Here is a 14,422-nt window from a genome sequence, read left to right on the forward strand (position 1 = left end):
CAGCAGGGAGCCTGATGCGGGCCGTCATCCCAGGACCCGAGATCATGACCCCTACTGAAGGCAGAGGCTTAACCCACTGAGCCACCCAGGCGCCCCATCCTTGATGTAGTTTTCTTCAAACTTCTTAGGCTTGAGTTGCATTGAGCTTCTTGGATCCCTGGGTTTATAGTTTGCATCAAGACTGGAAAAATTCCAGTCATTATTTCTTTCAGTGTTTTCTAACTCTTCCCTCTCCTACTGGGACTCCAATTACACATGCTAACCCCCACTTCAGGTTGTCCCATGGCTACCTAATGCTCTTTTCTTGTCTTTCCTTCTTTAAAAAAAAAAAAAAAAAAAACACAGTTCTAAAATCTGTTTCAATCTGAATGGTTTTTACTGTTATATTTGCAGTATTTTAGCTTCTTGAACACATGAAGTGTGACTTTCACAACCGTTTTAATGTCCTTGTCTACTAATCCTATTATCTGTGACATTTCTAGGGTTCCTTTGATTGATTTTTCTCCTATTATGAGTCATATTTTCCGCTTCTTTGTATTATGGGTAATTTTTTATTGGCTGCCAGACAACATGAATTTTAATGTGTTGGGTGCTGGGTATTTCTGCATACCTATAAATATTTTGGGGCTTCGTTCTGGGGCACAGCTGAGTTACTTGGACACAGTTTGGTCCTTTGGGGACTTGCTCATAAACTTGGTCGGGCAACACCAGCACTCACTGTAAGGCTAATTATCCCTCACCACTGGGATAGGTCCCACCGAATACTCTACCATGTGCCCTCTGAATTATGGGCTTTTGCAGTCTGGCTGGAGGTGACCCTGGGTGAACTCATAGGATTTTTCCCTCTAATCTTTTCAGCTGGTTCTTTTCCTCGAGGAGCTTCTCCCAGCATGTTCTAATCAACCTTGAGGGAGACCCTGTACAACGCTCTGTAGTTCTCTCTCTGGCATCTCTTTTCTTGCTGACCCGAGCTGCCCTGGCTCCCCATCCCCACCCACGGAAGTCTGCTTGGCTATCTGGCTTCCCGCTGCCAGCGGTCAAGGCCTGAACACCGGCTTCTGGCAGCCTTGGGGCAATGGGGGCTCAGGTCACTGGTTTCCCGCTTCTCCGGGACCACTGTCTTCCAGGTCTGCCATTTCATATATTTTGTTCAGTTTTTTAGTTGTTTCAGGCAGGAGAGTAAATCTGGGCCTTGCTACTTCCTCTGTGGTAGAAGCAACGCACTATGCAGATTATTTTATTTAATTCCTTCAAGCACAGAGCACTGGAGATAAGTAGTATTACAAACCCTACTCCACATCTAAGATTTTGTGACTTGCCCCAGGTCATACAGCTGAGTGACCGCAGAAATCAAATGCGGTCCCAGGGCGTGCTAGAAGCCTTCCCTGCACCGGCCCTGTGCTGACAAGACCTGGGGGGAGAGCCCGGCACAGCAGCCCTGCGGGGCACTCCGGTGCGGGGACGCGTCTGCGGCCTTCCCGACCCGGAGCAGACTGAAGGGAGTTCAGAGACATGCACGAGGAACGAGAAGGCCCGTGTCTGTCTCTCCTGGCGGGAGAGGCTCTGGCTGTCTCTGAGGGGTTCTCTGTCTCTGCCGACTCAATCTCTGTCTCTGGCCACGGGACTGTGTGTCTCCCGCTCTGCGGGTTTGTCCCCCTCGATTTCGGCCCCAGGCGGAGCTGATCTCCAGGCAGGACAATTCTGGGAAGCCCAGAGGCAGGGGCTGCTCTGGGGGCAGCTGGTAACTGCTTCCCTCCCCATTCCCTTCTCCAAACTTCCACCAACGCCACATGGCAAGCCCGAGGGGGCCGCGTGCCCCAGACTCCAGCGATGGCGGCCACCAAATCACAGCCTGGTCACATACGCACTCACAGTCGCAGCCACGGGCCCTGTTACGGCTGCCAGCTCTAAGTGCTTCTTGGGGCCTGGAACATTCCAGCACTACTTCATTCACTCCACTCAACCCTCCCAAGTTCCAGGCTAACCTAACCCTAACCCTAACCCAGCATTCTGGGCTTCGTAGTGCACGTGTAGGTCTCCGCACCCAGGAAGGAGCTGCCTTGCTGCATTTGGGTGAGAGGTCAAATTGAGGCTGAGGCTCCCGGGACGGGGGTGGGGGTCGTCTGAGGAAGCCCACTGACCCTCAGACTCCACAGCTGTCTGTGCCTTTATGCCAGGGACAGTCCCTGCATGTCCATCTGGGGAGGCGTTTGCCCCTGTGACTTCTGGAAAGTCAACAACAGCCTCCTGCCACCAACCTACTGGGTAAAAAGCCGCTCTGGTGTACTTTGGGATTACTCTAACAAAATCCCACAGACTGGCTGGCTTACCCACACCAGAAACATACTCCCCGCAGTTCTGGAGGCTGGAAGTCTGAGATCAGGGTGCCAACAGGGACTGATTTAGGTGAGGACCCCCTCCAGCTTGTGGACTGCCACCCTCTCGCTGTCTTGACGTGCCTGTGTCTCTCTTATAAGGACACCAAGCCCATCCCATCATGGAGGGCACTACCCTTGTGACCTGATCACCCCAAAAGGCCCCATGTCCTAAAGCCATTACCTTGGGGGTAGGTTTCAACATATGAATGGGGGGGGGATTTTTTTGCAAACCAAATCCCTAGAGACACATTCGTGGAGCTTTCTCTTTTCCTGAAGCTGACCAGAAGAGAAAGAAGTGGCTTGCTCACACCAGCTGATGACGGCTGGTTCCGCACCATGTCGGTCATAGTTCCGCACCATGTCGGTCACAGCCAATCTCTGAACGTAGGGGAAGGAGCTGGGCTACGGCTTACAGAGCACTTTCCTGACCCTGGGCTGGCAAGAGAGCGGAGGTCCGTGGCCCTGCAAGGTGTGGGGCCTCAAAGAACAAGGAGAGGGGAGGTCAGGAGCCCAGTCAGCCCCCCAGGCCTCTGGGTATGAGTGTTTGCTGCAGCCAGGAGTCTACTCCCAAGCTGGGAGGTGACATGGTGCCGCTCCCCACCCAGGGCCTCTGACATCTCCCTCACTGTGTCAAACAGGGCAAGGGGTGCTGGGGACTCCCTAAGTGAGGGGAGGGGTAGAGCTGGGAAGCCCTCCTCTCCACCAGCCTCTGGTTGGGCCAAACAGTTGCAGGAAGGTGTCCCTCCCTCTGCCCACTATGTGGGCAAGGACAGGGCGTGGGATGCTCCTGCCGGCTCAGATGCACACACCCTGCTTACAGTGAGGTTAGGGGTTGGTGAGGGCCAAGCACAGGGCCTCTGCCTTCCAACACTGACCTTCTAGTCGCTGCTGAGCTCCGTTCTCCCCACACAGACGTGGGACTCCCCACTCACCGTGGAGGCCCAGGAGGGAGGCCTGAAGCTAGCAGTGGGCGTCGGGGTCAGGTGCGGCACATGGAGGAGACACTTGAAGCAGCAGCAGATGGTACTTTTGGTCACCATGGCTACCAGGCTGCAGACAGGGTCGATGCTCCCCACCGGGGACAGGGCAGTGTGGCCCGGGAGTCTGACAGGGTCAGCTGAGGCCGGGCCCACCCAGGGTGGGGCAGCACAGCTCTCAGCAGGAGGCATCTCTCACCTGTCCTTGTTGCAAACCCAGAGCCTGTGACTCCCCAATCCCGTGCTCTGACCCAGGGTGCCCCATCAGTTCCTGCCCAGAAATGACCCCCATCCCTGCCCAGAGTCCAGGGGCGGGGGACCTGGACTATGACTGGTCAGCATCATGGCAGGGACCTGGGCCTGTGTCTGCTCCCATCTGTGGGGGCTAGGAAACTGTTTCCAGGTCAAAGTCAGGCCCACCCACTCTCTGCCTATGCCGACAGTTGCCAGGACTATTTCTGGGGCTCCTCCCCCCACCGCACCCCACCTCTTCCACAATCCCACTGCCCGGAAGGCAGATGGGGGGGGCTGCTGGGTTAGGGTACATTCCTTGTTGATTGCTGTTGTTACTTAAGTTTTACAACTCACACTGTTACTTTACAACTTACTATAATTTACTGGGGCGTAACAGGTTAACCCAGGGTTTAGCAGCTTCAAATGACAAATGTTGATTATCTCCCAGTTTCTGAGAGAGAAGCCCAGGAGCGGCTCAGTGGGGTGGCTCTGGTTCAGGACCTCTCCTGAAGCTGCTGTCAAGATGGTGCAGTGCTGGGACCTCATCCGAAGGCTCAGGAGTTGGAGAACCTGCTTCTAAACTCACTCTCCCTCAGGTCCACACTCTTCGGGCCTCTCCAGAGTAAAGGACAGTTGGCCTCCCTCAAAGTCATGATGCAACAGAGACACAGCGAGATGTACTTGCAAACGAATATTACAGACCTCGCCTCCCTTCTGCATCGGTCATCGGTCGTGTGAGCCAACCTCAGCACACTGACAAGACTGCGGGCGGGGAGAGGTCACTGGTGGCCTTCTAGGAAGCTGTCGGCCCCAGGGCCTGTCTCCTTGACCACGGTACATCCCGGGGGGATCTAGTCCCCAGGGCTCCAGGGGGCAGACAGGGCACCAGTACGGCTGTGGGACCCTTTGGGGTCAGCCTCCCACTCTGGAAAGCTTACCAGGTAATAGGAGGAGGCTTCTGAGGCTTGGACATCATCGGGGGACTGCTGGAGCTTTGGTGTGGGAGCACAGGCCTCACCCCTCACAAACCAGGGCTCCAAATAGCCCAGCCCCTCCCCAAGTCTGAATTTCCAACTGACTGCAGTTTCCTGGGCCAACTTCTGTCACCATAGGGACCCATTCTTTCTCCAGATTTCTAACACCCATGATATGCTGTCATTGTTCAGTCCCCATGCCCTGGCCCCACAGGCAGATGGGACCCAGACATGCAGGGATCCCACACCCAGAGAGGCTAAGAGTTCTGCTGACCGTGTACATGAATTTAGCAAACATTCATTGGCTCTTGGTTTTTGCCAGGAACTGGACTGGAGGGAGACCCCAGACACTGAATGAGACTCCACCTGCCGGCAGAGGGAAATGGTCAGGAGGCCTCCAGCCTCCTACTCCCCAGAAGGAGGTCCTGATTCCTCCCCCATCCCTGCCACACAGCGGGACAGGAGAAGGTGCTTCATCAGGAAGTGTCTGGAAGACAAAAGCCAAGATAAAGATAGCTGGGTGGGTGGTGAGCAGGTCAGGGAGTCCATCTGGGGGCCCCATGGGGGGGGCAGAAGGAAGGGGGCGGGGCAGGAAGTGGAGGGAAAGGGGGGAGGGTAGGAAGGAGAGCCCCTGGTGCGAGGGGGTTACTCCACCTTTTAGGCCATCACTCCCCCCATGAGGCCTGTAGAGAAGCACTTGAGGGGTCCCTGGACTGGGCGGGTGTCTAGGCTGGGTGTGTGTGTGGGGAGGTTCCTTCCACAGCCGGAGGCAAGGATGCTCTTCTTTTTTTTTTTTTTTTAAGATTTTATTTATTTATTTGACAGAGAGCAAGAGAGCACAAGCCAGGGTAACAATAGACAGTAGAGGGAGAAGCAGATGCGGGACTCGGTCCCAGGGTCCTGGGATCATGACCTGAGTGGAAAGCAGACACTTAACAATGGAGCCACCCAGATACAGAGGATGCTGTTAAGACCCAGGTGTTGGGGCTCCTGGGTGGCTCAGTGGGTTAAGCCTCTGCCTTTGGCTCAGGGTCGTGGGATCGAGCCCCGCATCGGGCTCTCTGTTCAGCAGGGAGCCTGCTTCCTCCTCTCTCTCTCTGCCTGCCTCTCTGCCTACTTGTGATCTCTCTGTCAAATAAATAAATAAAGTGTTTAAAAAAAAAAAAAAGACCCTGTTTCTCTCAGCAGCTGAAAAGGGGCAGCCTGGTGAGGAGGCCAGCTTTGGCCTGCGGCTGTGCTCCCTCAGACACCCCCAGTGGAAGCAAGAACAACCTCCGCCAGGGGTGCCAGGGGGGCCAGGGGTGCCGGTGCTGGCTCAGCTGGTTTAGTGGTTGATCATCTGACTTCAACTCAGTTCATTATCTCAGGGTCCTGGCATGGAGCAACCCTCCCAGCTTCCCCGTGAGCCCCAAGTCAGGAGGCGGCTTGTCCCTCTGCCCCTCCATCCATGCACACATGCTCTCAAACCAAATAAAATCTTAAAAAAAAAAAAAAAGAATAACACCCTCTCAGCCAGAAAAAAGCATGGAATTGTCCATTTATAACAATACGGACGACCTAGAAGAGGTTATGCTAAGTAAAACAAGTCAGACAGACAAAGACAAAAACCACATGTTTTCACTTATATGTAGAATCTGTAAAACTAGACAAATGAACAAACAAAAAGTATGCTTGGGGAGCCTGCTGACTCAGCTGGTGCAGCACAGGACTCTGTCTCGGGACTGAGAGCTCAGCCCCATCCATGCTGGGTGTAGAGATGACTTAAAAATAACATCCTAAAGAAAAAATACTCCTAGATTCAGAGAACAAACAGGTGTTTCTCAGAGGAAAGGGGGGTGGGGGTGGGAGGGACAGCCGCAGGGGTGGTGAGTCCCCACAGAGTGAGGAGCCGGACGCACGAGGGACGCGGGCAGCGGCGCCCCCGGAGTGCTGCTGCCACACGGCGCTGCTCTGACGGCAGCGAGCACCACTAACAACGCCCTGACAGCGGTGAACAGTTCAGCAACCGTCCACTCGCTCTGCTGTGCACGTGGGGTTAACGGAACCCTGTGTCGGCTGTACTTCGGAAACCCTTCCCAACCCTCCTGCCTCTGTCATTCAGTTCATCAGGTCAGTAGGAATCCAACTGTTCCAAGCAGGCGCTGGGGACAAATGAGGCACACAGACATGGCGTTAGCCTCTGGGGCCCACGGAGCCTGGCGTGGCTGCCTCCAGTGGGCAATCGGGGCGGGGATTCCCGCAGGGAGGATGAGTTCAAAGGGACAGAGGACAGGTGGGCTTGCCTGTCGGAGGGACGGCGTGTGGTCCCCGCAGAGCCTGAGAGGTCCTCGGTGGGCCCTCACTCCCAAGCTCCCTTTGGCAACACGGTGGAGAAGAGAGTACCAGAAACAGGGAGTGGGATGTAGCACGGCACTGGGGGGGGGGGGGGTGGACAGGAAGTGAGGTGGGGAGTGAACGGGAGGCGGGGGTCTACCCTGGAGTTATCCCTGCCCTCTCTTGGGAGGAGGGAGAGTCGGTGGCCCAAGTCCCAGGATATTTCCCCAGGGAGCCCTTTTGCCTCTGGCCACACAGGTAGGGAGGTCCCTCTTGTTCATGCAGGATGTGTGGGCCCCAGCTTTGTACAGACCCTAATCATCCCCTTCCAACCCCCCAGGCTTCAGACCCCAAAGTGCTCCCCGCACCCCTCCAGCTTCTGCCCTGAGGCCCTGAGCTACTCCCCTTCCTCAGCCAGGTCGAGCTTCCAGCTTCAGCAACAGACCCAGGGCTAGTCTCCGGCCAAGAGAGCGTCCCAGGTGTGACCACCTCTTCCTCCCCAGTCCTGCTGACGCCCCAAATCTGAAGAAAGAGGGACTACTCTGTAGCTCCCCGAGGGCCAGGATCATTGACTGTGTACATGTCCAAGGGCACAGCACTTGGCCCATGTGGCCGCCACCATCTAGGACACAGATCCAGACCCTTGACTCAGGGAGATAGGCGAGGAAACCAGAGGGCAGGGGTGACTGGCTTGGTGGGGATTGGGAGGTCCCTGCAGGGTAAGCGTAGCTGAGGGCAGGAGAGCCCAGGTGAATCCTGCCGGGGACACAGCCACAGAAGCCACTAAAGGAAAAGCAAGCTAACCTCTAGCAGTGACTCACCCTCCTTCTCCTTGATGGGCCCTGGCCAGGCAAGCAGCCGGCAACCATCCGATGAACTTGGCTGGAGTTGGGAAGTGAGTCTTGGCTCAGCATCTAATGGCTCAGGATGAGACATCCCAGTCTCCACTTGTCCCAGGTCACCCCCTTGTTGCAATGCAGCCCAGCCCCCAGCAGCAGCTCAGGGAGACCTGGGGTCGCGGGACAGGGACTCAAGGCTGATGGCCATGACTGCCAGGGCTTGTAGAGCAGCCCTGGGAGGGGCTTAGAACAGAGGCAGGGGCAGGGGCAGGCCCAGCCTCCAGGTTTTCTCACTGGGGGAGACCCCCCCTCCCAGGGCACACCGCAGGACTGGACTCGGGTGGGACAGTACCCCTCCACCGGATCCTGGCACGAAGCACTCTTGGCCAGCCTTGCCCCAGTTGCCTGTCCTTGGGACTCAGGCACCCTCTCCTGCCGGCTCTCTTCTCCTGAACCGACAGGGCCTGGAGCAGGCTCAGTCCCGCAGCTTCATGCTGACCCTGAGAACACAGGAGGGAGTGGACCAAGCCAGAACAGAAACTTCAGGACATGGTCACCTCTCGCCACAGCTCAGCGGCCCAGGACAAGTCAATGTCCTGGTGGTCAATGTCTCCACCTTTTGAGGTCCACAGGAGTGGGAGTGGGCTGAAGTACCTTAAAAAACAGACAAGAATCCTTGCCCAGTGATGTGGCGGGACTGCTCTCCAGAACTGGGATGCGCTGTGGGAAATGCGCGGCCTGTCACTCCCCTGAGCCACTTCTCACGTCCCCACACTTCCTCGAGGGCCCATATGGCTCAGGGCCAAGCCCGGGGGCTAGAGGAAGGGCCCCATGCGGGGCACAGAGCCGGGGCAAGGGCACCCGCAGTCCCGCCGCAGAAGCCAGCACAAAGCAACCAGCAGACCCCCCACCACCTCCGCCCAGAACTAAGGGGCCGCAGTTAGGAAGGAAACTGCAGACTAGTCTCCGCACAGACAACAGCAGATGAGAACGGCCTGGACGCGGCCTCTGGAAACAAACCCCTGGCTCACTCCGAGGCCCCAGAACCGGGTGCGGCCTCCGCAGCAGTGAGGGTCCAGGCCTCACCGCAGCCACGGCCTCCAGGGCGCGCCCCGGTTCTGCAGCCCCGCCCTGGGGGCGTTGCGGGGCGCCCCAGTCAGGCCTGGCGGGAGCCGCAGCGCGAAGGCGGACCCAGGACGCAGCAAGGGGAAGGGGCGGTCGAACGCCGGGAGCTGCGGGCAACCCGGGAAGACCTCCGGCGCCCGGGCCTCCGCAGAGGGGGGCGGTGGAGCCGGGCGGCGCGAGGGCCCCAGCTGGCCCAGGCAGGCCGCCAGGTGGCCAAGCAGCCGAGAACGAACGTCGGACGGGACGCCGTCGCAGCCGGCCAAGAAGCGGTTCACCTCCGCGAGACACTCATTGAAGCCGGCGCGGTACTTGCCCAGGACGGCGGGGTCAGCGCTGAGCGCGGCTGCGGGGGCGGCAGGGGACAGGCGGTCGGTTCCCGCCGCGGAGGTCCCGTGCGCCTCCGCGTCACCTCCCCGCCCCGCCCCCGCCCCACGCCGCCGCTGCCCGCGCCTCACCTGCAGCCTGCACCCGCCGCAGGCTCCGCAGGTGCCGCACGGTCATCTCCAGGATGTCTGCTTTCTCCAGCTTCGAATGGCGGGAGCTCTGGCGGTACGGCAGGTGTGGGAGGCTAGCACCCCAGGAGTGCGCCCAGACTTCCGAGCTCCGCATCTCCTCCCACCCCCGACCTCACCTCCGGACCCCGACCTACATCCTTCCTGAAGGCGTCCAGGATGAGGCTCTTGAGCTGCGCGAGGCTTTCATTGATGCGCGCGCGGCGCCGCTTCTCCATGACCGGCTTGGAGGACTGTGGGTCGGGCTGTGGCTGAGTCCCGCGTCCGTCCGCCCCACCCACGCCCCCCAACCCACGCCCCGCCGGGCCCCCACCTTCCGGTGCTCCGCCGCGCTTCGGGGCTCATTCGGGGTTCTGTGGGCGCGGGCCGGCGCTCCTGCCAGCGGCGAGGCTCTGGGCTTCCCTGGGGTGTCTGCGGGCATGGTGCGCCCCCGCGCCTCCGGAGCCAGGCGGAGTGCGGCGCCCGCGGCGAGCGCGCGGCGAGCCCAGCTCTCCCGGATGGGGCCCCAGGCTGCAGGCCCGCGCGCCTAGCTGCCCGCGCTCCGCTATTTAAAGCGGCGCGGCCGCGGGGTGTGTGAACCCGGCTCCGCTTTCGTTCCCACACTCTCGCCAGCCAATGAGAGGCTGCGCTGGCGGGGCCCCGCGCGGGGCCGCCCACCCCGGCCGCGGCCCCCGGCGAACGCCAGTCAGGGCCCCGCGCCCGCGCGCGACAAAGGCTCGCGGAGCGCTCTGCCCGCGCCCGCCTCTGGCCGCGCCGCTCCGGGCGGGAAAGGCGCGGGGGCCCCTCCTCTGCGGCGGCGTCCCGAGCTGTGCGCCGGCCCGGCCTGCCCCGACTGGCCTGCCACGACTGCCCGGGGCGGCCAGTCTCCGGGGCTGGGCGCGGGGCTCCCATTCAGGCCCAGAGGGGATGGGGATGGAGATGGCGCCCAGAGTCCGCGGCGCGCGGCACGGCGCGGAAAATCCGAAAGTAGAATCACGAGGGCGAAACGGGTCAGGCGCCCGGGAGGAGGAGGCGAGCCTCGGCCCGCGCGCCTCTTCCGTTGTGCTCCGCCGTTCCGCGTCCCCGCCCGGGGTCGAGGGTCTCAGCACAGCCTCTGTCCTGCCGCGTGCTGGGCCTCCCGGGACCCGCCCCTCCGCCGCACCCCTACTGCAGGCCTGCGCCACAGTGAACGTGGAACACCAGCCTCTCGGCCGAAAGAGGTCAGCTGGCTGGAGCCTGGCGGCAGGCAGGGCGGCGTCGGGGACAAGTAAATCATGGCATAGATGGAGGAGGTGATACTAGACAGGAACAGTGACGTCACCAGTCAGGCGGAAAAGGGTCACGCAGCAGAATGGAGGGATGTCACTGGTCAGGCTGGCAGTGTCACCAGATAATCAGAGGTGGTATCTCAGGGTCAAGGCTGGTGCTGATACAAGCCAGAGAAAGTCATGGGGCCCCAAGTCATGGGGCTGGTGACATCACACTCTTCTGTATTGCGCAACATTGGGCTAAGCACCGGCAAAGTAGGGCTCACAAAAAATGAAGAACAATTGTTTTGTTTTGTTAAGATTTTATTTATTTATTTGTCAGAGACACAGCGAGAGAGGGAACACAAGCAGGGAACACAGCGGGAGAGGGAGGAGCAGGGGGCCCAACGGGGGGCTGGATCCCAGGACCCCGCGATCACAAGCTGAGCGAAAGGCAGACACTTAACGGCTGAGCCACCCAGGTGCCCAGGAGCAATTGTTTAAAATCTATCTCAGGGGCGCCTGGGTGGCTCAGTGGGTGAAGCCTCTGCCTTTGGCTCAGGTCATGGTCTCAGGGTCCTGGGATTGAGCCCTGCATCGGGGGCTGTCTGCTTGGCAGGGAGCCTGCTTCCTTCTCTCTGCCTGCCTCTCTGCCTATGTGATCTCTGTCTGTCAAATAAATAAAATCTTTTTTTGAAAAAATCTATTTCAAAGCGGCACAGTAGGAGAAACAGGTCTGTATTATTTTTCGGTTTGATATTGTTTTCATTTTGAATTATGTCACAGGGCTGTAGTCTCTTGAATGCTTGGGGTTCCCAGTCCATGTGGCCTGGCAGCAGTGTGGTATCCATGCCACGGACGTTTCCCGAGGCTCACTGTGGGCCTGGCCAGACACTTAGGCTGGGGAAGCCCCTGGGCTTCTAATCTGGTGCTGGAGGACACGGCAAGCGAAAATAATCATTCCGTTATAAGTGACAGAAATGCGTGGGCTGCTAGGGGAGAGGAAACCCTTCTTTTGATGGGGTGTCTGGAAGTCTCCGCAGTGGGATCTTCTAGGGACGAGGCAGCTCTGCAAGGCCCCAGGGGAGGGAATGGCATCCCCAGGATGGGAAAGGGGCCACAGGGGCCAAGGGAGGAGGGGAAGAGGCAAGCAGAGACACAGACCTGGAGGCTTCGGGGCCCAGGAGGGGTCTGGGAGGGCCTTGTGGGGGCTTTTCTGAGCACTAGAGTGAGCCGAGTGGTGGGCCTCGAAGGGCCGGTTTAACGGCTATGGGTCTGCATAGTGGGTGTCCATGGCTGGCCCCTGTCCCACCACCCATATCCGGTCCCACTCTGCACCCCCATCCAGAGGACTTCTTTCCTTTCTGAGGCTGATTCTAGTCGAGTGCCAAGCAAAGTCCCCGCCTGCCCTGCAGTGGTGCCCCCTTGTGCCTGGGGCACCGGGGCGGGGCAGGGGGCAGTCCAGATCCTCCCCATCACTCAATCGTTTCTGCCCAGGCACCCAGATGAGGCTACCCGTTTTCCCCACTCCCGCCTAGAGGAGGGTGCGGGCGTGGAGGGGTGTCGGAAAGCAGCCGGGGTCAGGCAGGAATCTGAGGAGGGGCTACTGCCGGCACCAAAAGCCCAAGGAGCACCCACTGCCCCCCGTGCAGTCCTGGCTGGAACCTGGACTTCCTGTCCGGGAGGTCGAGAATGGGGGAAGACGGAAGCCCGCCAGCGCCCCCAGTGGCCACTGGAGACTCCTTTTCCTCTTGGGGGTTGCGAAGGAGCTGTGGCCACTGGTCTGGACAATGTGGCTGGGCTCCGTGGAGGCCTTCTGTGGAGGCCAGAGAGGCAGGAGTTCAGACTGCGAGGAGGGTCTGTAGAACCACGTCCTTGACCGTTCCTCCCTCGCTCGTTGTTGGGTGGGATGCCTTATCCTCCCGGACCTGCCCCTTCACCCGTAAAGTGGGTCATCTATTGATCCCAGGAACGGGGATGGATATAGATAGATCGATCCATCGATCCCAGAACAGGGGTAGACACATGAGACCCTGCTTGAAGGTACCCAGCATGGAGAGAACTGAGTACATGTCAGCTACCCTGTTCTGCCGCGGGAAGCAGGTGGGAGAGAACTGAACAGGGGCGGCTGAGGCAGGGAGGAGATACCTATACTCCGCTTCATCACATGCCCTAGAGTGTTCGCCACACTTTGAGCACCCCGCAGGCTCCTTCTCAGAGGCCTGCCAGGAAGGGAAGGATGCTTCCCACCCAGGGTCTCGGGGGGGCCTGTGTCTTGACCTTCCCAGCCTCGGTCCCAGCAAGGAACCCTCTAGGGTCGGAGCAAGGTGAGCTTTCCCAATATTGCCATCACCAACAGCCCCACTGTGTCCTTTCCACAGGGTCGCACCCCCACTGTCTGTGTGGTCGTGTCCCTCTGGGTCCTCGTCCCTCCGGCTGTCTCTGTACGGAAGCACAAGCTGGCCGCACAGACAGGCCACGAGGAGAGGCCCCGTTCGGGGGCCCTGTGAAGATGAGGTAGCCAGCGGTCCAGGAGGCTCAGCTGCCAGACTCGTGAGGGAAGCACCTCCGAAGGACCGTGACCTGAAGCTGCTATTGCCACGTGCCACATCTTCCCGGCTGCCCCTGAGTGTTCTGTTCTGGCTGTCGATTCAGAGGAGGACCGTGTGGACTACGATGTCTCAGGGCCATCTGTTGCAGTCGTAACTGGGAGAGCTGGACCCAGGGAGAGTGGCCTTGTCCCCCCACCCACCCCTTCTTCCCTGTCCTTTGTCCTTATTTTCTCTAGCATTTACAAAGGCTCGGTGGCTTTGAACCCTGGCTTTCCATCCAAGGAGACGCTTCTTGGGAGCCATCAAAGACCTGCCTGTCTTCCCGGAACCAGGCTGCGTGGACCAAGCCCCAGATGGCAGATGTCCCGGGGACATCTGCAGGGCCCCCTGATGGCCATGGGGAAGGCAAAGCCGGAGAGTCAGTGGGGAACTTTGTGAGGAAGGAAGAGGCATCTTCTAGGCTAGATGTGGGGCTCCAGCCTTGTGGGGGTGGGGGTCTCACATCTCGCCACTGGAACAGCATTCCACAGGACAGCATCCAACCGATGTCCCTTGAGGGCTTGGGAAGTGCTGTCTGTGCACACCCCGCCCCCAGCCTCTGACATGGGGGGGCAACAGCATCACAGCCCGGCCCTCACGCTCCCCTGGCACACAGACTCCAGAACGTCAGCACCTGCCCCCGCCCCCCACCACGCTCCTTAGAGTCTGCTCCCGCCTCTCCTGCCAGCAGACAGCAGCCCATCGACCCGCGCAGCTGGGGCCAGAGCTGTCAAGTGACCGGACTAGAACTGCTGTAGGTTCTCTCCTGCAAAGTGGGAGCTGGGGGCTGAGTCCTTCATCAGTGTTTGCTGGAATCCAACAAGTGATAAAGGCGAGGGCTGATGGGACCCAGGGTGCAAGGGAGCGAATCAAATACCCAGGGAATCAAAGGGAAAAGGGAATCAAATACCCAGGACCCAGGTAGAGGCCAGGAGCACAGCTCGCTGATGCTGAGCTTTGAGGTCTGGGGTAGTCATCTTCTGTGGCCAAGGGGGTGTCTTCTAGCCTTCCAGGCCGGAAAGTTGACTCCTTCCCTCCGCTGCCTGAACCGTGGGCGGGGAGCGCACCCCCCACCCCCCAACCACAACTCAGGCCAGCATCCTGCCCCTGGTCTGGGTGTTGTTAATATCTTTCTCCAAAATCTGGGTGTTGACCCCTCTCCACATCTGGGAAGTCATCTCTCTCCAGCCCGGGAAGGCGCAGACTCTATCCCGTCCCTGTCCAGGGAGCTCCTGTCAGTGCTGCTGCTCTCG

The 14,422-nt window shown here is 59.4% G+C and overlaps 1 protein-coding gene across 1 annotated transcript; it reads right to left on the bottom strand.

The window, feature by feature from the left end:
- Positions 1-6,071: 6,071 nt before the first annotated feature.
- On the bottom strand, positions 6,072-9,876 carry HES4 (hes family bHLH transcription factor 4). Its single transcript, XM_059137112.1, has 4 exons — positions 9,666-9,876; positions 9,490-9,585; positions 9,296-9,383; positions 6,072-9,183 (listed from the first exon to the last, which is right to left on the bottom strand). The coding sequence occupies exons 1-4, from the start codon at positions 9,771-9,773 to the stop codon at positions 8,798-8,800; spliced, it is 678 nt and encodes a 225-aa protein (XP_058993095.1). The 5' UTR covers positions 9,774-9,876; the 3' UTR covers positions 6,072-8,797.
- Positions 9,877-14,422: the final 4,546 nt, after the last annotated feature.

This window comes from Mustela lutreola, chromosome 10 (genome assembly GCF_030435805.1).
Source record: "Mustela lutreola isolate mMusLut2 chromosome 10, mMusLut2.pri, whole genome shotgun sequence".
In the NCBI taxonomy this organism is placed as follows: domain Eukaryota; kingdom Metazoa; phylum Chordata; class Mammalia; order Carnivora; family Mustelidae; genus Mustela; species Mustela lutreola.